This window comes from Malaclemys terrapin, chromosome 3 (assembly GCF_027887155.1).
Source record: "Malaclemys terrapin pileata isolate rMalTer1 chromosome 3, rMalTer1.hap1, whole genome shotgun sequence".
NCBI classification, from domain to species: Eukaryota; Metazoa; Chordata; order Testudines; family Emydidae; genus Malaclemys; species Malaclemys terrapin.
Window position 1 is genome coordinate 108,774,345 of NC_071507.1, and position 17,421 is coordinate 108,791,765.

General features: G+C 44.5%; 1 protein-coding gene and 1 long non-coding RNA gene across 2 annotated transcripts in view; one reads left to right on the forward strand and one right to left on the reverse strand.

Annotated features, from left to right (window-relative positions):
• Positions 1-459: 459 nt before the first annotated feature.
• The window catches only part of LOC128833837 (MFS-type transporter SLC18B1-like), a 37,576-nt gene continuing 20,614 nt past the window's right edge, over positions 460-17,421 (forward strand). The window contains exons 1-4 of the mRNA XM_054022021.1: positions 460-621; positions 2,103-2,248; positions 3,570-3,665; positions 6,604-6,677. Of these exons, the coding sequence (XP_053877996.1) occupies positions 576-621; positions 2,103-2,248; positions 3,570-3,665; positions 6,604-6,677 (362 nt within the window). The 5' untranslated portion in view covers positions 460-575. The remainder of the gene's footprint in view (positions 622-2,102; positions 2,249-3,569; positions 3,666-6,603; positions 6,678-17,421) is intronic.
• The window catches only part of LOC128833838 (uncharacterized), a 33,962-nt gene continuing 27,794 nt past the window's right edge, over positions 11,254-17,421 (reverse strand). The window contains exon 3 of the long non-coding RNA XR_008444339.1: positions 11,254-11,641. This is a non-coding gene — a long non-coding RNA (uncharacterized LOC128833838). The remainder of the gene's footprint in view (positions 11,642-17,421) is intronic.

The window sequence follows — 17,421 nt, forward strand, 5'->3', positions numbered from 1 at the left end:
GTATGTATAAATATCTTCTTTCTGTGTGTTCCATTCTATGCATCCGAAGAAGTGGGCTGTAGCCCACGAAAGCTTATGCTCTAACAAATTTGTTAGTCTCTAAGGTGCCACAAGTACTCCTGTTCTTTTTGTGGATACAGACAAACAGGCTGCTACTCTGAAACCTGTCATTTACACCGATGTGATTCCAGTGATCAGGTGTCATGTCCCTGTTGCTGTGACGTTAAATTCGCAGCTGTTCTTTGTAACCCTTCACAAATTCTCAGGGTAGAAAAAGGACAAATATGTACTAATGCCTTTGATTTGCGGATTAAACAATTATGGTGAAGCAGCATGTGTCTGTCAATGGAAAAACTGGGAGGGAACTGTAGCATCAGCTGCTTCTCCCGTGCGGCTAATGAGCGGGCTTAATGTGAGTGGAGCATGCTCAATAATAACCGAAGCTGCTGCTCTAACCAGGCTCCTCCTCCTTCTCCTTCCAATCTTTTTCTTCTCTTCACGGAAAATACCGGGATAGACAGAGGGACGTACTAGTCTAAAGCTACATTAGGCTGCGGTATCCAGGACCCGTCGCTATGGGCAGCCAGGAAGCAGAGACCCAGGAGGCTTTGCAAACCCCAGGTGGGCGTAAGAGGGTTTTTTTTGTACTTTCGGATTCTGCTCTCTTTAACCTTCTTTAGTGTGTCCGCGGTGTTGTTTTCTCCACTCCGGCCCCCCAAGGCAATTTGGCAATCGCTTAGCTCACCCAAGCAGTCTCCAAATCCTTTCGAGACTCCGGGCTGGCTCCTTTTTGTTTCGTTCAGTTGTGGGGTTGTGTTTGTTGCTGAAAGAGTTTTCGTGATCACTGCAACTTGGGAGGGAGAGGATGGCCCCCAGAATATTTTATTTTCCTGTTATTCTGCCACTAAATTGCACATCAGAAGAACTTAGAACTGTCGTACTAAGATCACTGGCACGTCTTGCCGTTCACGTGTCAACCTCTCGCTGTGGAAATTAACCCATAGCATTCTGTTCTGGGGTAATGCGTTCAATTAGCTATTTCTTTTTATGGGACAGCTAACTGAAGCGCAACGGAAACTTGGTTTGTTTAGTAAAGGTTTATACAACGATAATGTCAAAAGGTTCTTGCTGGCTATTTAAAAACTCTCTGAAGCTAATTGCGACCCTAGCCAAATAATGGAAAGTCTTACTAGTGGGGCCTGAAGCCAAACCTGTTAAGTAACCATCCTAATGCACTTTGGTTAAAGAACATTTTTTTTCCCTGGTAACCATTTCTGGCCTCAACCTCACCCTGGAATGCAGCAGGAGACCTCTCCCTCTGCCCACTCCTTTGTCTTTATGTAAAAATTACTTTACCAAGTATGTAGCAAACAGGAAGATTCAGGTCTTAATCCTTGTGCCCTGGGACCATGGCAATAGAGAACAGTAAATTTAAATACTATCTATTACAAAATTTTCTTTGAAGGATACAAAGAGCTGGCAGGTGGCCTACACCTGTATTTTTAAAGTCTCTTACATCTTTATTTGTAAACTGATTGATTGTTTCTGGGTCTCTGGGCTGTAAAACAAAGTGTATGTGGGGGGTCAGGTGCAGACTTTTTATGGCACATTTAATGATCATTAATACTGTGTAGACAAAAGACTACAACTTTATTTGCTAGAAGCTGTCAGTTCACTTAAAGGTGCCCTGGGGTCTGATCAGGCACCCAGTACTCAGGTGGGCAGTACATAGTCCCACAAATAATCCAATTCACTTCAATGGAGCTATGTGTGAGTCAGGGCCACAGTGTCAGATCCTTTTGTCATTGATGCTGCAAGCTGCTCAGTATGGAAAGACACTGGGACTCTTAGAAATCAAAGGGACTCTGGGTGCAAGGGGCTGGCTATCTGTACAGATTAGCTTGCAGGGTTGGGGGATCTTCACTTATGGTACAGTAATATATTGAGAAAATGATGAGTTTAGGGCTCTTAATGGCAGAACATCAATTACCTTTTCCTGAACCATAGGTTTAGGTTACTAATTCCTGGAGGGCCCATCTCTTGTAAACAGACAGCTTGAAATTGTGTCCCAGTTTATCAGAGCTTAATACAAATATTTTTAGTTCTAGAAAATGGCAGACCAGAAGTTCCCTGTGAAGAGTCAAGTAGGTTTACCAGAGATCAGCTCTTCGCAATGGTAGCAACAGCTTGTTTGAACTTCAGTTCAATGATTTGCTATTCAATCCTGGGACCCTTTTTTCCAAGAGAGGTAAATTAATGTACAGCTCTGCAGACTATTATTCAGATGTTTAAAAAAATGAGAAGTAATTTTAAAATCCGATAATTTATATTGCGGCATCACCCCTAGGGGCTACATGTGAGCTCAAGCTCCTATTGTGCCAGGCGCTGTAAGAGACAGTTCCTGTCTCAAAGCACTTGCAGCCTATTTTAGATGAGGTAGACAAACTGTAGAGAGAGGTGAAGTGATTTGCCCAACCTCATGTAGCAGGTCAGTAGGAGAACCAGGAATAAAACCCATGTCTCTTGACTTCTATTCCAGTGCCCTATCCACTAGATCACTCTTTTTTTTTTTTTTTCCTCGCCTGCCACCCCCAACCCATCCACTTATGTCTTCCTCCTCAGCCTTTCCCAGGCAAACATTTGCCAGGCTGGCAGATAGGAAAATCATCTTTACTGTCACATTAAATTGAATAAGATGAGGAAAAAATGCATGTAGAGCCCCATGACACTTCAGAGTAATCCTTTTAGAACAAATCCATTGGGGAGAGGGGGGAGAGAGAGGCCTTGAACATTCTAGCGTTCTACCCACCTGCCACATAGCGTGATCGTCAAAGCTTGCCACCAGATTCTGCATAGTCACCAGGATCTGTGAGAGGACCGCGCTCTCTGCACAGAGGCCTTGTTCCAATGCTGGAGTCACCCTGAGCTCCACTGGCAGTGCAGCTCCAGTGGAAAGGAAAATTGCAGTGACAGAACATATTACCTCTTCCCAAGTAATTTCTAGAAGGCCAGTGGGGAGATGTTGTCATCTTTCCCCCTGCCCAGTCCACACTCCCTCCCCTGCATGGATCCCAAACTTGCAGGGTGTCCTCTGTGGCATCCTGGGGTATGGGGGTAGAGGAACCATGCTGTGGAGACAGATTCCTTCATTTGCCCCTTCCTTGCAGGGGGATGAGGTCTGTGCACACCAGGTTCCACCTGCGTACGGATTGGGGAATGCGTTCTGTCCTTGAGTAAGGTCCTACTAGCTGACCTGTAGTGCAACACAGCAACTTAGAATTTCCATCCTTCACACCTGCTTCCACTTGGAATAGATGCTGCTTCTGCTCCTGACTACAGAAATACTGAATTGTGGTGCACGGTGACTTTAAATTGCTGTAGAGTTACTGCTGAATCTCCCACTCCTCTTTAAAAGAGAAAATGCTTTATGACCATACTGGCAGGTACGATGGAAGACTTGATTAGAAAGTATTTTAACCTAATGCTAACATGGTGTATGGTGGTTTGTTTTGTTGTTTTTTGTCTTGTCCATGTTCTAAAACTGGCTGTCTTGGTGTTTCCTTTTACAGGCAGAGAAAAAGGGTGCCAGTGATACAGTTGTTGGACTGATTTTTGGATGCTTTGCTTTATTTAATTTCTTGACTTCTTTAATATTAGGCAATTATGTAAGTATCTTTAAAGTTTTCAGTAATGACTTAATTATGGAATAGGACCTAACAACCTCACTTAGAGCCTCTTCCAGACAAATCTGCTTATGACTTCTAGTGCTCATAGGCTTGCTTTTTTAAGCAGAGGAAAAGAGATGGTGGTTAGTGGCTAGGGAAAGCTAACTTACGCACTCCGAGACTCACTCCATCCTTTAGTAAATGTGGTTAGGTTGTCTTCCTATAATTCATTTGCTTTTATGAACATCCAACATCCTCTTGGTAACAAAGAGCCCGGACACCTGTAAGTTCAACTAGAAACAAAGAAAGCAACAGAGGGTCCTGTGGCACCTTTGAGACTAACAGAAGTACTGGGAGCATAAGCTTTCGTGGGTAAGAACCTCACTTCTTCGAAGAAGTGAGGTTCTTACCCACGAAAGCTTATGCTCCCAGTACTTCTGTTAGTCTCAAAGGTGCCACAGGACCCTCTGTTGCTTTTTACAGATTCAGACTAACACGGCTACCCCTCTGATACTAGAAACAAAGAAGACATCCAGCAACGTGAGATCGAGTTGCTCTGCTGACCTTCAGCAAGTGCTCCACAGACCCCAGGAGAAACTGCTTTTCTAACAGAAGGCACATTTCTCTCTGACTGAACATTGACTGTTGATTTTGAAGCAATAGAAGTCGTGTGCTGTTTTTTAAAATAATGGGATGTTGCAGGCAGAGCTCCAGCAAGAAGGGGTCAAACACTCAACCAGAACACACTTTGAACAAAGCTCTCCTCTCCATTCTTTTTGGAGTACCCTTTTTTAAATTGCACTTTTGCCGGGCTTTTGGCTAATAGTACCTAAAGCTTTGAGAAATGTCAATTTTGGAAGAATGAATGGGGCACTTCCTTAGGCACTCTCTGTATTGACTGCAGTCAGGCCTACCAGTGGAGATGGAGCTAAATCATTCAAGGAAAACATTTTAAGGCTAGAGAATATCTTCTAGGGTCCTACCCTAAATGTGGCTATTAAATATAATTCTTAAGCCTGTGTACAGCTTTAAGGCCACATCTGGACTTTTTTAGGATTTTAAGATTAACTTTTCTCCCCTCACTTATCCAAAGAAAGAAGAAAAGTTCTCTAGTCTTTTCAAGGAAAGTGGAGTTAGACCTCTAGTATCTCCCAAGGAACTGTTCCCTCTAACTAGATCTCCCGACCTTCACAAAAAAAGGACTCTTACAACAGACCACTGATATAGGGGACGGAAAAGGGGGACACCCTACTGTCTTCTTACCACTGATGTCCTGTCTAGCATATTTACCTTATTGCACTTGTTAACTCCTTCTGCTCAAACTGTGGCAAGTTCTAAGGGTACGTCCAGACTACCCGCTGGATCGGCAGGTAGCGATCGATCTATTGGGGATTGATATATTGTGTCTCGTCTAGACGCGATATATTGATCCCCGAACGCACTCCTGTTGACTCCAGAACTCCACCAGGGCGAGCGGTGGAAGCGGAGTCGATTGGGGGGGGGGGGGGGGAGCCACAGCCGTCGATCCCGCACCGTGAGGACAGGAGGGAAGTCGAAATAAGATACGTTGACTTCAGCTACGCTATTCCCGTAGCTGAAGTTGCGTATCTTACATCGACCCCCCTTCCCCCACCTCCCCAGTGTAGATCAGGCCTAAGTTTACCTTATTCCTTGCTCCCCTCCATCAGTCTACATCCACCACCCTTTTCTTCCTGTTTCATATTTTTTCTCTCTCTCCGCTACCTGCCCCCCCTCCCCCCCACACACATGTTAGACTCCACCTGGTGTGTTAACACAGAACTGAAGGTATTCCTCTTGCTGAGCCAGGAGGCTGCCTCAGAGCTAGGTGTGGCTGGAGCTGTAGTTTTTGTGTATCTTGGCAGAAGTCGGGAGTACATATGACTGCTTACCTTTCTCCTGTGAAGTAGGTGGGAGCTGTGGAGAAGTTGAAGCCTCCACTGGAGTTGCTGCCGTGTGAAACACATAATTCATTACTAATGCAATAGACCAGTAGGTAGCCCATAGAAATGATTGGACATCTCAGGGTTTCACTGAAAGCAGGACAAACCACTGGCTTAAGTAAAGCATGCTGCAGTACAGAGACTTTCTCTAGCCCTGAACAATCCAAAGAAACTGAAATGTGTGCTCATGCTAAGGGAGGGTGTAGAAGGCAATAAGAAGCCCCACAGACTTATTGTTGAAGGTGACCTGGCCATAGGCTGTGCCCCCAGCCATCCATTTCCTAGCTGGTAGAGTCAAGTGAAAGCAGGCCATGCATCTTGCCTCTGGCATTTCTGAGAATAGGGAGAAGTGAAGTGCATTCCCTACCTCAGAGATGGTTACAGGTTTCTTTTAAACTGGCTTCCATGACAGAATGATCTTTTCCCTGAATAATTAGCCTTCCACAGATCCTGTGTTTACTGCCTTCTGGTGCTTATGCCCTGAGCTGCATACCCTGTTGTCTTGAGTTAGCTGCTAGTCTGTTAGATAGATGAGCAAATGGAAACCTCTATTTTTTTGTCAGCTCCCCAGTGGCTACCTTAATAGCACCATTACTGCCTGCTATAGGCAATGCTGGATGTATGCAAGTCACTCCATCTAATCGATCTATGAATGCTGGTGCATTCTGCCACTGTACAGAGGCTACAGCAAATGGTAGTGAGAGTAAGTGCTACCAGTGACTTACCGTTGGGAAAAGTAGGTTAAGTCACTTAACCATTTAGAATATTTTTAGGCTTGATTACGAGCTTGGAGTGTGTGGGGGGGAGAGTTCTGATTCTCTGCCTTTGTTCTGTCAGTGATTTTTTTTTTTTTTTTCCCTAGAGCGTGCACACAGTGTGTTTGATTTTTTTTTTAACAAAACTCCCCAAATAAGTTTCCTTCATAAAAGCAGACTTGAAGTAATTAAAATGTAATATTTATTCTTCACCAATTGCAGCTAGTACAAATTGGAGCCAAATTCATGTTTGTGGCTGGGATGTTTGTCTCGGGATGTGTTACAATTCTGTTTGGGTGAGTGTGTTTTCTTGCATCTTATTTCTAGTGTGCAATTTGCATTGTGTTCTAATCCATATGAAAAACAGATGGTCTTGCTGTTTAAACTCAGAGCTAGGAGTCAAAAGACCTCAGCTCTGTTTCTGACCTTGGGTTGGTGACCTAACCTCTTTGCCTTAGTTTTCCTTCTCTGTAAAGTGTGACTAATACTTGCCTAACTCATGGAGCTATAAGGTTTGTTTAGTACTCTGAGATCCTTGGCTGGAAGATACCATAAATGTAATTTGCTATTATAGTTATTGGGGGGAAAAACCTCAAGTAAGTATGTTAATAAGTGCATATAAAATCTAGCTCACAAAATGGGATTTTTAATTGTGTTAAATCAACTTGGAAATCAGAAGCTTTGCCTGGCAAGTGTAAGGGCTAAGGCACTAACTTGTGCAACATGTAGGCTTTATTTTTAAAAAAGTGTCTAGTCCCCATTGGGCAGCTGTGAAATCAAGTCTGCTTTGTTGGAATGCTTCTTGGCAAAACTATGAGGAGCAACAGACGAAGGCACTGGAGTTCTTCACAGGGGAGAAGGACCCTGTTCTAGCCACCTGCCTCCCCCCTGCCTCCAAAGGACAGGGGAAGCTGGAGGAGGGCTAGAGACAGTTTCCCTCCTTCCCAGCAATAGGTGGTAGAAGATAAAACTCTCCTTTTCCCTTTCAGGCAGTAGGGGTATGTCTACACTGCATTGTCCGCCTGGGACTGTGGAACCCAATTCTCCAGACTTGGTATTTCTGAGCCTGTACTTTTGCATACACACTGCATAGTGAACATGGACTTACAATTTCTGGACCTGGGTCTCACAATCATGCTGACGCATCTGTACTGCGCTACACAGACCCAAGTCAAAGCTTCTGATTCTGGGGGCATATACCAGGCCTCTTAGTGAACTATCTAGCTGAAGGAATTTCCCTACACCCCCTGAATTTCCCCATCACCCCTGCCCCCCAGTGGTCAACTTGTTACATGCAGTGTTGCCAATTTAATTGTTTGGAAATTTGAATTGAAATTGAAATATTAATACACCCTTTAAAAGCATATACAGCATATGATAAAATACTTGTACCTGAAAAAAGCATAATAGGTTTGAAAAGTATGAACAAAGACTAGTTTCCTCACACAGCTGTGTGTGTTTTTTAATGATCATATCGGCACATTGAATTTACTAGGTTAGCTAACATCCCCAAAACAAAAGTATGGCTTGTAGGCAAGGTCTCATTGAGCTCTTCCCTGACGGCTAGTGATGAGCTGGGGATAGGAGGAGAAGGCTTCAGAACCAGCCTGTATTTACATGAACACATCTACTCTACCTAGGTATCCAGCAGACAGGGCTGTGTTGCCCAAGTGATCAGTGTTGGCTGATGTTGGGTTACAAATCACTGTTTAGTATTGAATGTGGGGGTAACAAAATGTTCTCCTTATTGTATGAGGAAAGGTCAGCAAAACTGTACTTAGCCTGTCTTGATTTGGTGGGGGGGGGGTCACCCTCAAGGAACTGCACTCACTAAGCAGGGGATTTGGATGTCAGATCCCAGTGACGAGAGAGAGAGGGTGGGTATAGGTGTTTTGCTTGGTGTGGGCTCTGCCTAAGAGTCACAAGCACTATTTGACCTGTCCCTCTCCCCAGTTTAAAGATAGCGTTGATTAGGCTCCATAGAGAGTCGTGGTGTGTGTTTTGTGGTTTTTTCTTTTTAATGACCATTAGAGTTGAAATCCCTGATAATCAGGTCTAAGTGCTTAGACCTGCTGCAGGACAGTGTTTATGTGGAAGAGACTGCCCAGTCTGCACTAGCAGTGAGGTTCCCCCACTGAGAGCTGAAATTACTGGGAGCTGGTGGAACTTCAAGAGACCAACTCACAGAGCTCACAGTGGCAGATAGCAGCAGAAGGTAACAGTGCAGGGCCAGTGGTGAGTTAACAGTGGCACAACTAACAGTGCCCAGAGTGAGAGGCTGGAGGAATGAGAAAGGTGCCTCTCCTGCCATCCCCACCAGGGTGGGAGGTTAGCTCACGTGAAAGCACCTCTGAATTCAAGGACAACTATGAATCGGGTGCAGTGGAGGGAGAAGGGAGGGGAAAATTACAGGAACATTTCTTTGTTGCACTATGTTTTGCTCCAGAATGCTAGATTTGTGACTGGGAAACTTAACTATATGTTTCCTAGTAGCCAAGATTTTTAAAATGCATTATTTTCCAAAGTTGTTACCTCCCATTGTCTCTATCTGGAGAGACCGTTATCTTGGAGTTTGTGTTAAACATTTTTTACTTTTTTACATAAGAATGGCCATACTGGGCCAGACTAATGGTCCATCTAACCCAGTACCCTGTCTGCTGACAGTGGCCAATGCCAGGTGCTTCAGAGGGAATAAACAGAACAGGTAATCAAGGGACCCATCCCTTGTTCACTCCCAACTTCTGGTGAACAATGGCTAGGGACACTCAGAGCATAGTGTTGCCTCCCTGCCCATTCTGGCTAATAGCTATTGATGGACTTATCCTCCATAAACTTATCTAGTTCTTTTTTGAGCCATGTTATAGTTTTGGCCTTCACAACATTCCCTGGCAACAAGTTCCATGGGTTGTCTGTGTTGTGAGAGGAAGAACTTCTTTTGTTTTAAACCTGCTGCCTATTAATTTCATTGGGTGAATCCTGGATTTTGTGTTATGTGATGGAGTAAATAACATTTCCTTATTCACCTTTTTCCCCACCCGTCAAGATTTTTATGGGCCTCTATCATATCCCCCCTTAGTCGTCTCTTTTCCAACCTGAAAAGCACAGTCTTTTTAATCGCTCTTCATATGGAAAGCTATTCCATAGCTCTAATCATTTTTGTTGCCCTTCTATGTACCTTTTCTAATTCCATTATATCTTTGAGATGGTGCGACCAAATCTGCACCATGGTATTCAAGACGTGGGCGTCTCATGGATTTATATAGTAAATGTGGAGGAGCTTGTTTTGCCAGGCTGATCAGCAAAGCCAATGCTGACAAACTACATGAAAAGGCTGCAACACACCAAGTCCTTGGACTGCATCGACATGAAGAAAGCCTTCAAATGTTATCACTGTCAAAGTCAACTTTAGAAGTACTTGATGAGGCTGTTAATGTGGGAGAGACAACAGTTTATGCACACAAACATAGCTGTTGCATCATACCTTCTATTTAAGCAAGAGATACCACACACTACAAACTGGAGGCCAACGTTAAGTGCATTGTCACTAGTTTAATCCTGAAGTTGGATACTGGTTCTTGGTTCCAAAAAAAATTTGGCAAATGCTTACTATCTTTCTGCAAGGTTTCAGAGTAGCAGCCGTGTTAGTCTGTATCCGCAAAAGGAACAGGAGTACTTGTGGCACCTTAGAGACTAACAAATTTATTGGAGCATAAGCTTTCGTGGACTACAGCCCACTTCTTTGGATGCATATAGAGTGAAACATATATAGAGGAGATATATATACACACATACAGAGAGCATGAACAGGTGGGAGTTGTCTTACCAACTCTGAGAGGCCAATTAAGTAAGAGAAAAAGCTTTTGAAGTGATAATCAAGATAGCCCAGTACAGACAGTTTGATAAGAAGTGTGAGAATACTTACAAGGGGAGATAGATTCAATGTTTGTAATGGCTCAGCCATTCCCAGTCCTTATTCAATCCTGAGTTGATTGTATCTAGTTTGCATATCAATTCCAGCTCAGCAGTCTCTCGTTGGAGTCTGTTTTTGAAGTTTTTCTGTTGTAAGATAGCCACCCGCAGGTCTGTCATAGAATGACCAGACAGGTTAAAGTGTTCTCCCACTGGTTTTTGAGTATTCTGATTCCGGATGTCAGATTTGTGTCCATTAATTCTTTTGCGGAGAGACTGTCCGGTTTGGCCAATGTACATGGCAGAGGGGCATTGCTGGCACATGATGGCATATATCACATTGGTAGATGTGCAGGTGAACGAGCCCCTGATGGTATGACTGATGTGATTAGGTCCTATGATGATGTCACTTGAATAGATGTGTGGACAGAGTTGGCATCGGGCTTTGTTACAAGGATAGGTTCCTGGGTCAGTGTTTTTGTTCAGTGATGTGTGGTTGCTGGTGAGTATTTGCTTTAGGTTGGGGGGTTGTCTGTAAGCGAGGACAGATCTGTCTCCCAATAATCTGTGAGAGTGAGGGATCATCTTTCAGGATACCTTGTAGATCTTTGAGGATGCGCTGGAGAGGTTTTAGTTGGGGGCTGAAGGTGACAGCTAGTGGTGTTCTGTTATTTTCTTTGTTGGGCCTGTCTTGTAGGAGGTGACTTCTGGGTACTCGTCTGGCTCTGTCAATCTGTTTTTTCACTTCAGCAGGTGGGTATTGTAGTTTTAAGAATGCTTGATAGAGATCTTGTAGGTGCTTGTCTCTATCTGAGGGATTGGAGCAAATGCGGTTATATCTTAGAGCTTGGCTGTAGACAATGGATCGTGTGGTGTGTCCTGGATGGAAGCTGGAGGCATGTAGGTAAGTGTAGCGGTCAGTAGGTTTCCGGTATAGGGTGGTATTTATGTGACCATCGCTTATTAGCACAGTAGTGTCCAGGAAATGGACCGCTTGTGTGGATTGATCTAGGCTGAGGTTGATGGTGGGATGGAAATTATTGAAATCATGGTGGAATTCCTCAGGGGCTTCTTTTCCATGGGTCCAGATGAAGATGTCATCAATGTAGCGCAAGTAGAGTAGGGGCCTTAGGGGACGAGAGCTAAGGAAGCGTTGTTCTAAGTCAGCCATAAAAATGTTGGCATACTGTGGGGCCATGTGGGTACCCATAGCAGTGCCGCTGACTTGAAGGTATATATTGTCCCCAAATGTGAAATAGTTGTGGGTGAGGACAAAGTCACAAAGTTCAGCCACCAGGTTAGCTGTGACATTATCCGGGATACTGTTCCTGATAGCTTGTAGTCCATCTTTCTGCAAGAAATTCAACTGACTGGTTAGACCAGGGGTGGGCAAACTTTTTGGCCTGAGGGCCACATGTGGGTGGGGAAATCGAATGTAGGGCTGGGGGTGTGGTGTGCAGGAAGGGGCTCAGGGCAAAGGGTTGGGGTGCAGGAGAGGCTTAGGGCAGGGGGTTGGAGTGTGGGAGGGTGCAGCAGGGGCTTAGGGAAGGGGGTTGGGGCTCAGGGTGCAGGCTGGGCCAACCTGGAGCAGCTCTGGGGTGGCAATGGTGCTAAGACTGGCTCCCTGCCTGCCCTGGCCCTGTGCCGCTCCTGGAAGTGGCTGGCACCATGTCCCTGCAGCCCCTGGGGGCAGGGGGACAGAGGGCTCTGCATGCTGCCCTAGCCTGTGGATACCTCCCCTGAAGCTCCCATTGGCTGCGGTTCCCTGTTCCTGGCCAATGGGAGCTGTGGGGGACGATGCCAGCAGGCAAGGGCAGCACATGGAGCCCTCTTCCCTCCCTCCCCCAGGGGCTGCAGGGACATGTTGCCAGCCGCTTCTGGGAGTGGCATGGGGCCTGTGGCGCCATGGGGGTGGCAATCCCGCAGGCTGGATCCAAAGCTCTGACTGGCCGGATGCAGCCCGCAGGCTGTAGTTTGCCCACCTCTGGATTAGACACATGGGGTTCAACAGTGAAAGACTCAGGACTTCAATAACTCAGACATAGGTTAGGGGTTTTGTTACAGGAGTGGGTGGGTGAGATTCTCTGGCCTGGATTGTGCAGGAAGTCAGACTAGATGAGCATAATGGTCCCTTCTGACCTTGAGTCTGAGTTTAAAAAATGAAGAACTCTCTCACTACATTCAAACAACTTGTGTACATGGCTGATGAATGCACTGATGCAAATGGGCGTTAAGTATTAAGTCATTGTGTATGTTGATGTCAGTGGTAGGTCAATAGATGCATTTCTAGATGTTCAGGTTATAGAAGACACATCAGCTGCATCTGTGACGATCTGCATCTTAGAGTTAAATTCTTGTAAATTGAACCCCAAACAGATGGTTGCTTGTGCATTTGATGGAGCTGCAAACTTCTGTGGAGACATAGTGGAGTACAAGCTTTGCTTAGAGAAAAGTATAACCCTAATCTCTCCTATGCACACTACAGAGGCCATCTACTCCAAGCACTAGTACCAGCTGTAGAATCTTCAAAAGACATTTAAAAAGCCATAAATTTAATGTCTTCTTTATACTTTTTGCTTTTTTTTTTTTAAAGTCCAGAAAGACTGACTGTCTTGGGGGAAAAATAAATACACTGGGACTGAGATTCAAATTAGTCCAATCTGGGAATACCCGCTGGCTTTCTCATCAATGACCCTGGCTGTTGTCTTAAAATTACTGCAACGGTTATTACCGGCTTTGGAAAGTATCTAGCAAGATAGGACAGATCTAAATGGCGAGGCTGGTGGACTACTTTTGCTACTATGTTCAGAGAAGACTATCGCCATTCTCTCTTTTGTAAGTCTACTATTGAAATCACTTGGGTCATTAAATAATGCCATCTGGGCATCTGCTACAACAATAGTAGACCTTTGTCCAGCAATAGAAGCTACATTTGGATCAATAAGAGTGATACATTGATAACATACTGGAAGAAGCAAAGACTTCATTCCAGAAGTTGACTAATGAAGGCACTTGTATTGAATCCTTAAGTGAAGAGGACAAGATGTGTTTAAACCAGCTGAAAAAGTATACAGACTTGATTCTTACAAATCTACAACAGCTACTTCTGGATTGTCCTCAGCCTCTACGTAGCTTTTTACAGATGCCTGTCTTATAAAACAGACAGTTGAATGGAGTGGGGCACTACCAGAAATGGGGCTGCCATGTGATCAGGACAGAATAGCGAATTTGAACCTAGAGTGGAATATCATAAGATGAATGAATGAAGATTTAACTTCAACTTCTTTATCATCGCTAGTGGCTTGACCCAATCTTTGTGCTATGTTTCCTGGGATGAAAAAAGTAGGAATTCATCTCTTGCTACTCCCAGTCACAACAGCTACAGTTGAATGATTTTTTTTCCTTCATTGAATAGAAATTTTGTGTTCTGAAAGAAGTCGCCTTCTATCTGATCATGTGAATGAACTAATGAGCATATCAACAGAAGGACTGGACCTGTGAGAGTCCACCAAAGGTGAACTTCTCAAATGCACTGCATTCATTCATTAACAGAGTTGTGAAAACTTACAACAAGAAATCAAGAAGGATGTAGATGTAGTGCTTCATACAAGGTTTGAGTAGCCAATTTTTAATTGATTTTTTTTTTTAAACATGAGTTAAATCTAATAAAATGGTCACGAAATATTTTGCAATTTTTACTATGATGCCATACAACCCACCATCATCGGCCCTCACCCACCCTGTAAATTCAAACACTTCCCCTCCTTCCCCCCCCATTTCAATTCCTGGGGAAAACACTAGCTGTAGCCACTCTAGGCCTTAGTTCATGGAGTATCAAAACTTGACTGTCCATTCCATGGCACTTGACCAGAAGTTGTCTCAGCCTGCCAACACACGCAGTGGAGCCATCTTTGGGTCTACACACTCCTAGCAACTGGAGCCACCAAGATGGATGAAGCGCCTTTGGAAGAACTTGTCAAGTTTGCACTTTCACACCATGAGCAGAGCATCTATGAGACACTGGTGGACATCTTGGCAGCCATTTTTGTCCTACCAGAGGGACTTATAAAAAACAGATGTAGCAGATCCCAACTGGTGACCATTGCTCATGACTCTTGCTATAGCCACAGATTTCCCCATATGTAGCTTATGCTCATGGCCCTGCTCCAGAAGCACCAAACTGGTGGGATTACATCATCATGCAGACCTAGGATGCCCAGCAGTGGCTCCAGAACTTTCACATGAAGCAGATGATGTATCTGGAGCTTTGTGAACAGCTTGTCTTGACCCTGCAGTGTCCGGATGCATACATGAGGGAGGCCATGCCAGTCCAGAAGCAGGTTCCTATAGCCATCTGGTAGCTGGCTATCCCTGACTGCTATAGGTCTATAGCTATCCAGTTTTGTGTTTGCCTCACAAACTGCTGCCATCAGAACTGTTTATATGCCCATTAACCTCTGAATAAATCAAAGTCCCTGAAATAATTGCTGCTGTTGAGAAAATGGGCTTTTCAAAACTGTGCTGTGGGCATAGATGGCACTTGTGCCTTTAGTTAGCCCTCCTCAAGGAGCATTTTGAACGCACAAACCACAAAGAATTCTGCTCTGTTACTGTGCAGTACCTGGTTGAACACAATGACCAATTGATGGACTCTAACATGGGCTGTACTGGCAAAGTGTGTAATGCCAGGGTTTTCCATAGATTGGGACTTTTTCTTCATAGACAGTCTGGGACACTCTTCCCACAAAGTGATGTTATAAATGGGTAACTGTTCCCACTGGGGGACCCTCTTTTGCCATGACATTTAAAACCATACCCTGATGTCAGAGGGTCTGGCAAAAGAAGGCTAATTACACTCTCAGTAGCTGTAGACTGTGTAGTTGAATGTGTTTGGTGGATTGAAATCCTGTTGGTGCTCTTTGCAGAACCATATGAATGCCAAAGTTATCAATATTATTGTGACCTGCTGCATTCTGCATAATGTCTGTGAGGACTAAGTTGAGCCATTCCAACAGCAGTGGACTCAGGATCCTGCTGGATTCCTTGACTGGTACACAGACCCCAAAAGTGCACCTGTCCTAACTGGAGCAGGATCCCTATATGCAATGGAAATCAGGGATGGTTTTTTGTGACCACATTGTGGGCTTGCACAGCTCCAACGATGAGGGTGAATAACTCGTGTGAACGTAAGTGCTTTCCAATATAAACGGTGAGTGAAATACTATCTGTTGGGAGATGAGTTCTATTCACACATCCCACCAGAGGTGGTGGTTCTTATGAATTTGAACTTATGGATGCAGTGGAATATATTGTTGTACATTTTTATCTTTATTGTATAAAATAGGCATGTGTTTTAACCTACTGTTTGTGGATCGCCCCGTAGGTCAGCTTTAGTAAAGATAATAAACCGTTCTCATGACTCTACATCTGTGTGGAAATAAAATCACTTTATTTCTAGACATGCATCTAATAACGGACTACATATAAAACACTCCAAGCTCTCTTTCACTAATTCTGAGTGGCCTGTGTCCCTCTGCTCTTTAGCCCTTCTAGTATGTGCTGCGTGCACTGACCCCTGCTGCACCAGAGTGGAGGAGTGAACAGGGTACACTTGTCCTCTCCACATAATGTTTATTCCTTGTGGCATAGGCCACCAACCACAGAATTGTGCAGTTCTCTGGCATGGGAACACTGCACCATGGAGGGGACTCATGGAATGGGGTTGGAACAGGACGGGCTGGAGTTGGAGGCTGCAGTCTCACCATCATGGACACAAGCAGTCTCTCAACCAGTTACTTCTATTTTCCTCTCTCAAGTGCAGTTTGGCAGTGCAATTTCTGGAACACAATCTCTCCTCACTCCGATGCGGCGTCTTTTTGTCTGAACCTGACCATTGGTATTGAAGTTGCTGACTGAACTTATTCAGGATGTCCATCATTCTTTATGTACTTGTTTCATTGACCGATAGGAGTGTGTGCCCCCTCCACAAGACTCATGGTTGGGTATGGTAGCCCTGCAGAGGTGGAAGGGCATGCCAAGCCAAATGAAAAAACACATTATTGTCTGAGTAATTAAAAAAAATAGTTTGACTTCATCTGGAATCTCAAGATCAAAAAATGATACTCTGGCTTTATTATATTCGGATAACATTCAGTTCTCAGACACGCTTGAGAGCGGAGTAGAAAGCAGTGTCACATTACAACAAAGTCCAATTTACAAGATCAATTTAAATTATAAAATTAACAGACCATTTTCCCCTTATGGGGTGTGGGGGAGGAGACAGTTTACCATGGCTTACTCTGCCTGGTTTTATAATCCTCTTAGGCTGTCCATTTTCTGTAGGACATACCTTTGACATTCAGGAATTGCCAGAGGTGTTATCTTGTCTTTCAAGGTACTGGGGACAAGCCAGCTGTGTATGCTAAAGAGCTTTTAGGCTTATCGTGACTGACCAGCAATCTACAAGAGGAGGGGTCTAGTGATCTACAGAGGAGCCCTATTTAATAAGCCTTTCCCCTGAAATGTTACCACCCATTTGGAGTTCCTGCTTCAGGAAAGTTTGCAATCCTCAGCAAATGGGATTGGGTGAAAATTCATGGGCAAATCAACAGGATGCTGTTATCCTGCAGATGTATTGCAGCCCCCTCCCCCCCCCGGAAAGTGCCCTGCGTTTGGGCAGAGACCCTGGTGCAGCTTGGACTTACAATACAGCCTCTATGGACTACATACTGGACAACTTGGACTCCTAATACATCATCCATGGAGGGTAGAGAGACCCCAGGGACAGGCCAGACTTATTATAGGATATACATCACCTAAATAACACCCTCCCCGTTCCCCTGGGATCATACTTGTATAATATGGGACTTCAAAGTGTCCCCCTCTCCACCGCATTTCTGGACTCCTAATGTGGCAGCCATGGACTACATACAACTTCCCCCAGTGTATTTCAGACTGTTAATATGGCACCAATGGATTATATACCCCTATTATAGTAATTGGATATGCAGCTCATCCTGGTCTGATTTGTATGGTGTGAACATAAGAACAGCCGTACTGGGTCAGACCAAAGGTCCATCTAGCCCAGTATCCTTTCTACCGACAGTGGCCAATGCCAGGTGCCCCAGAGGG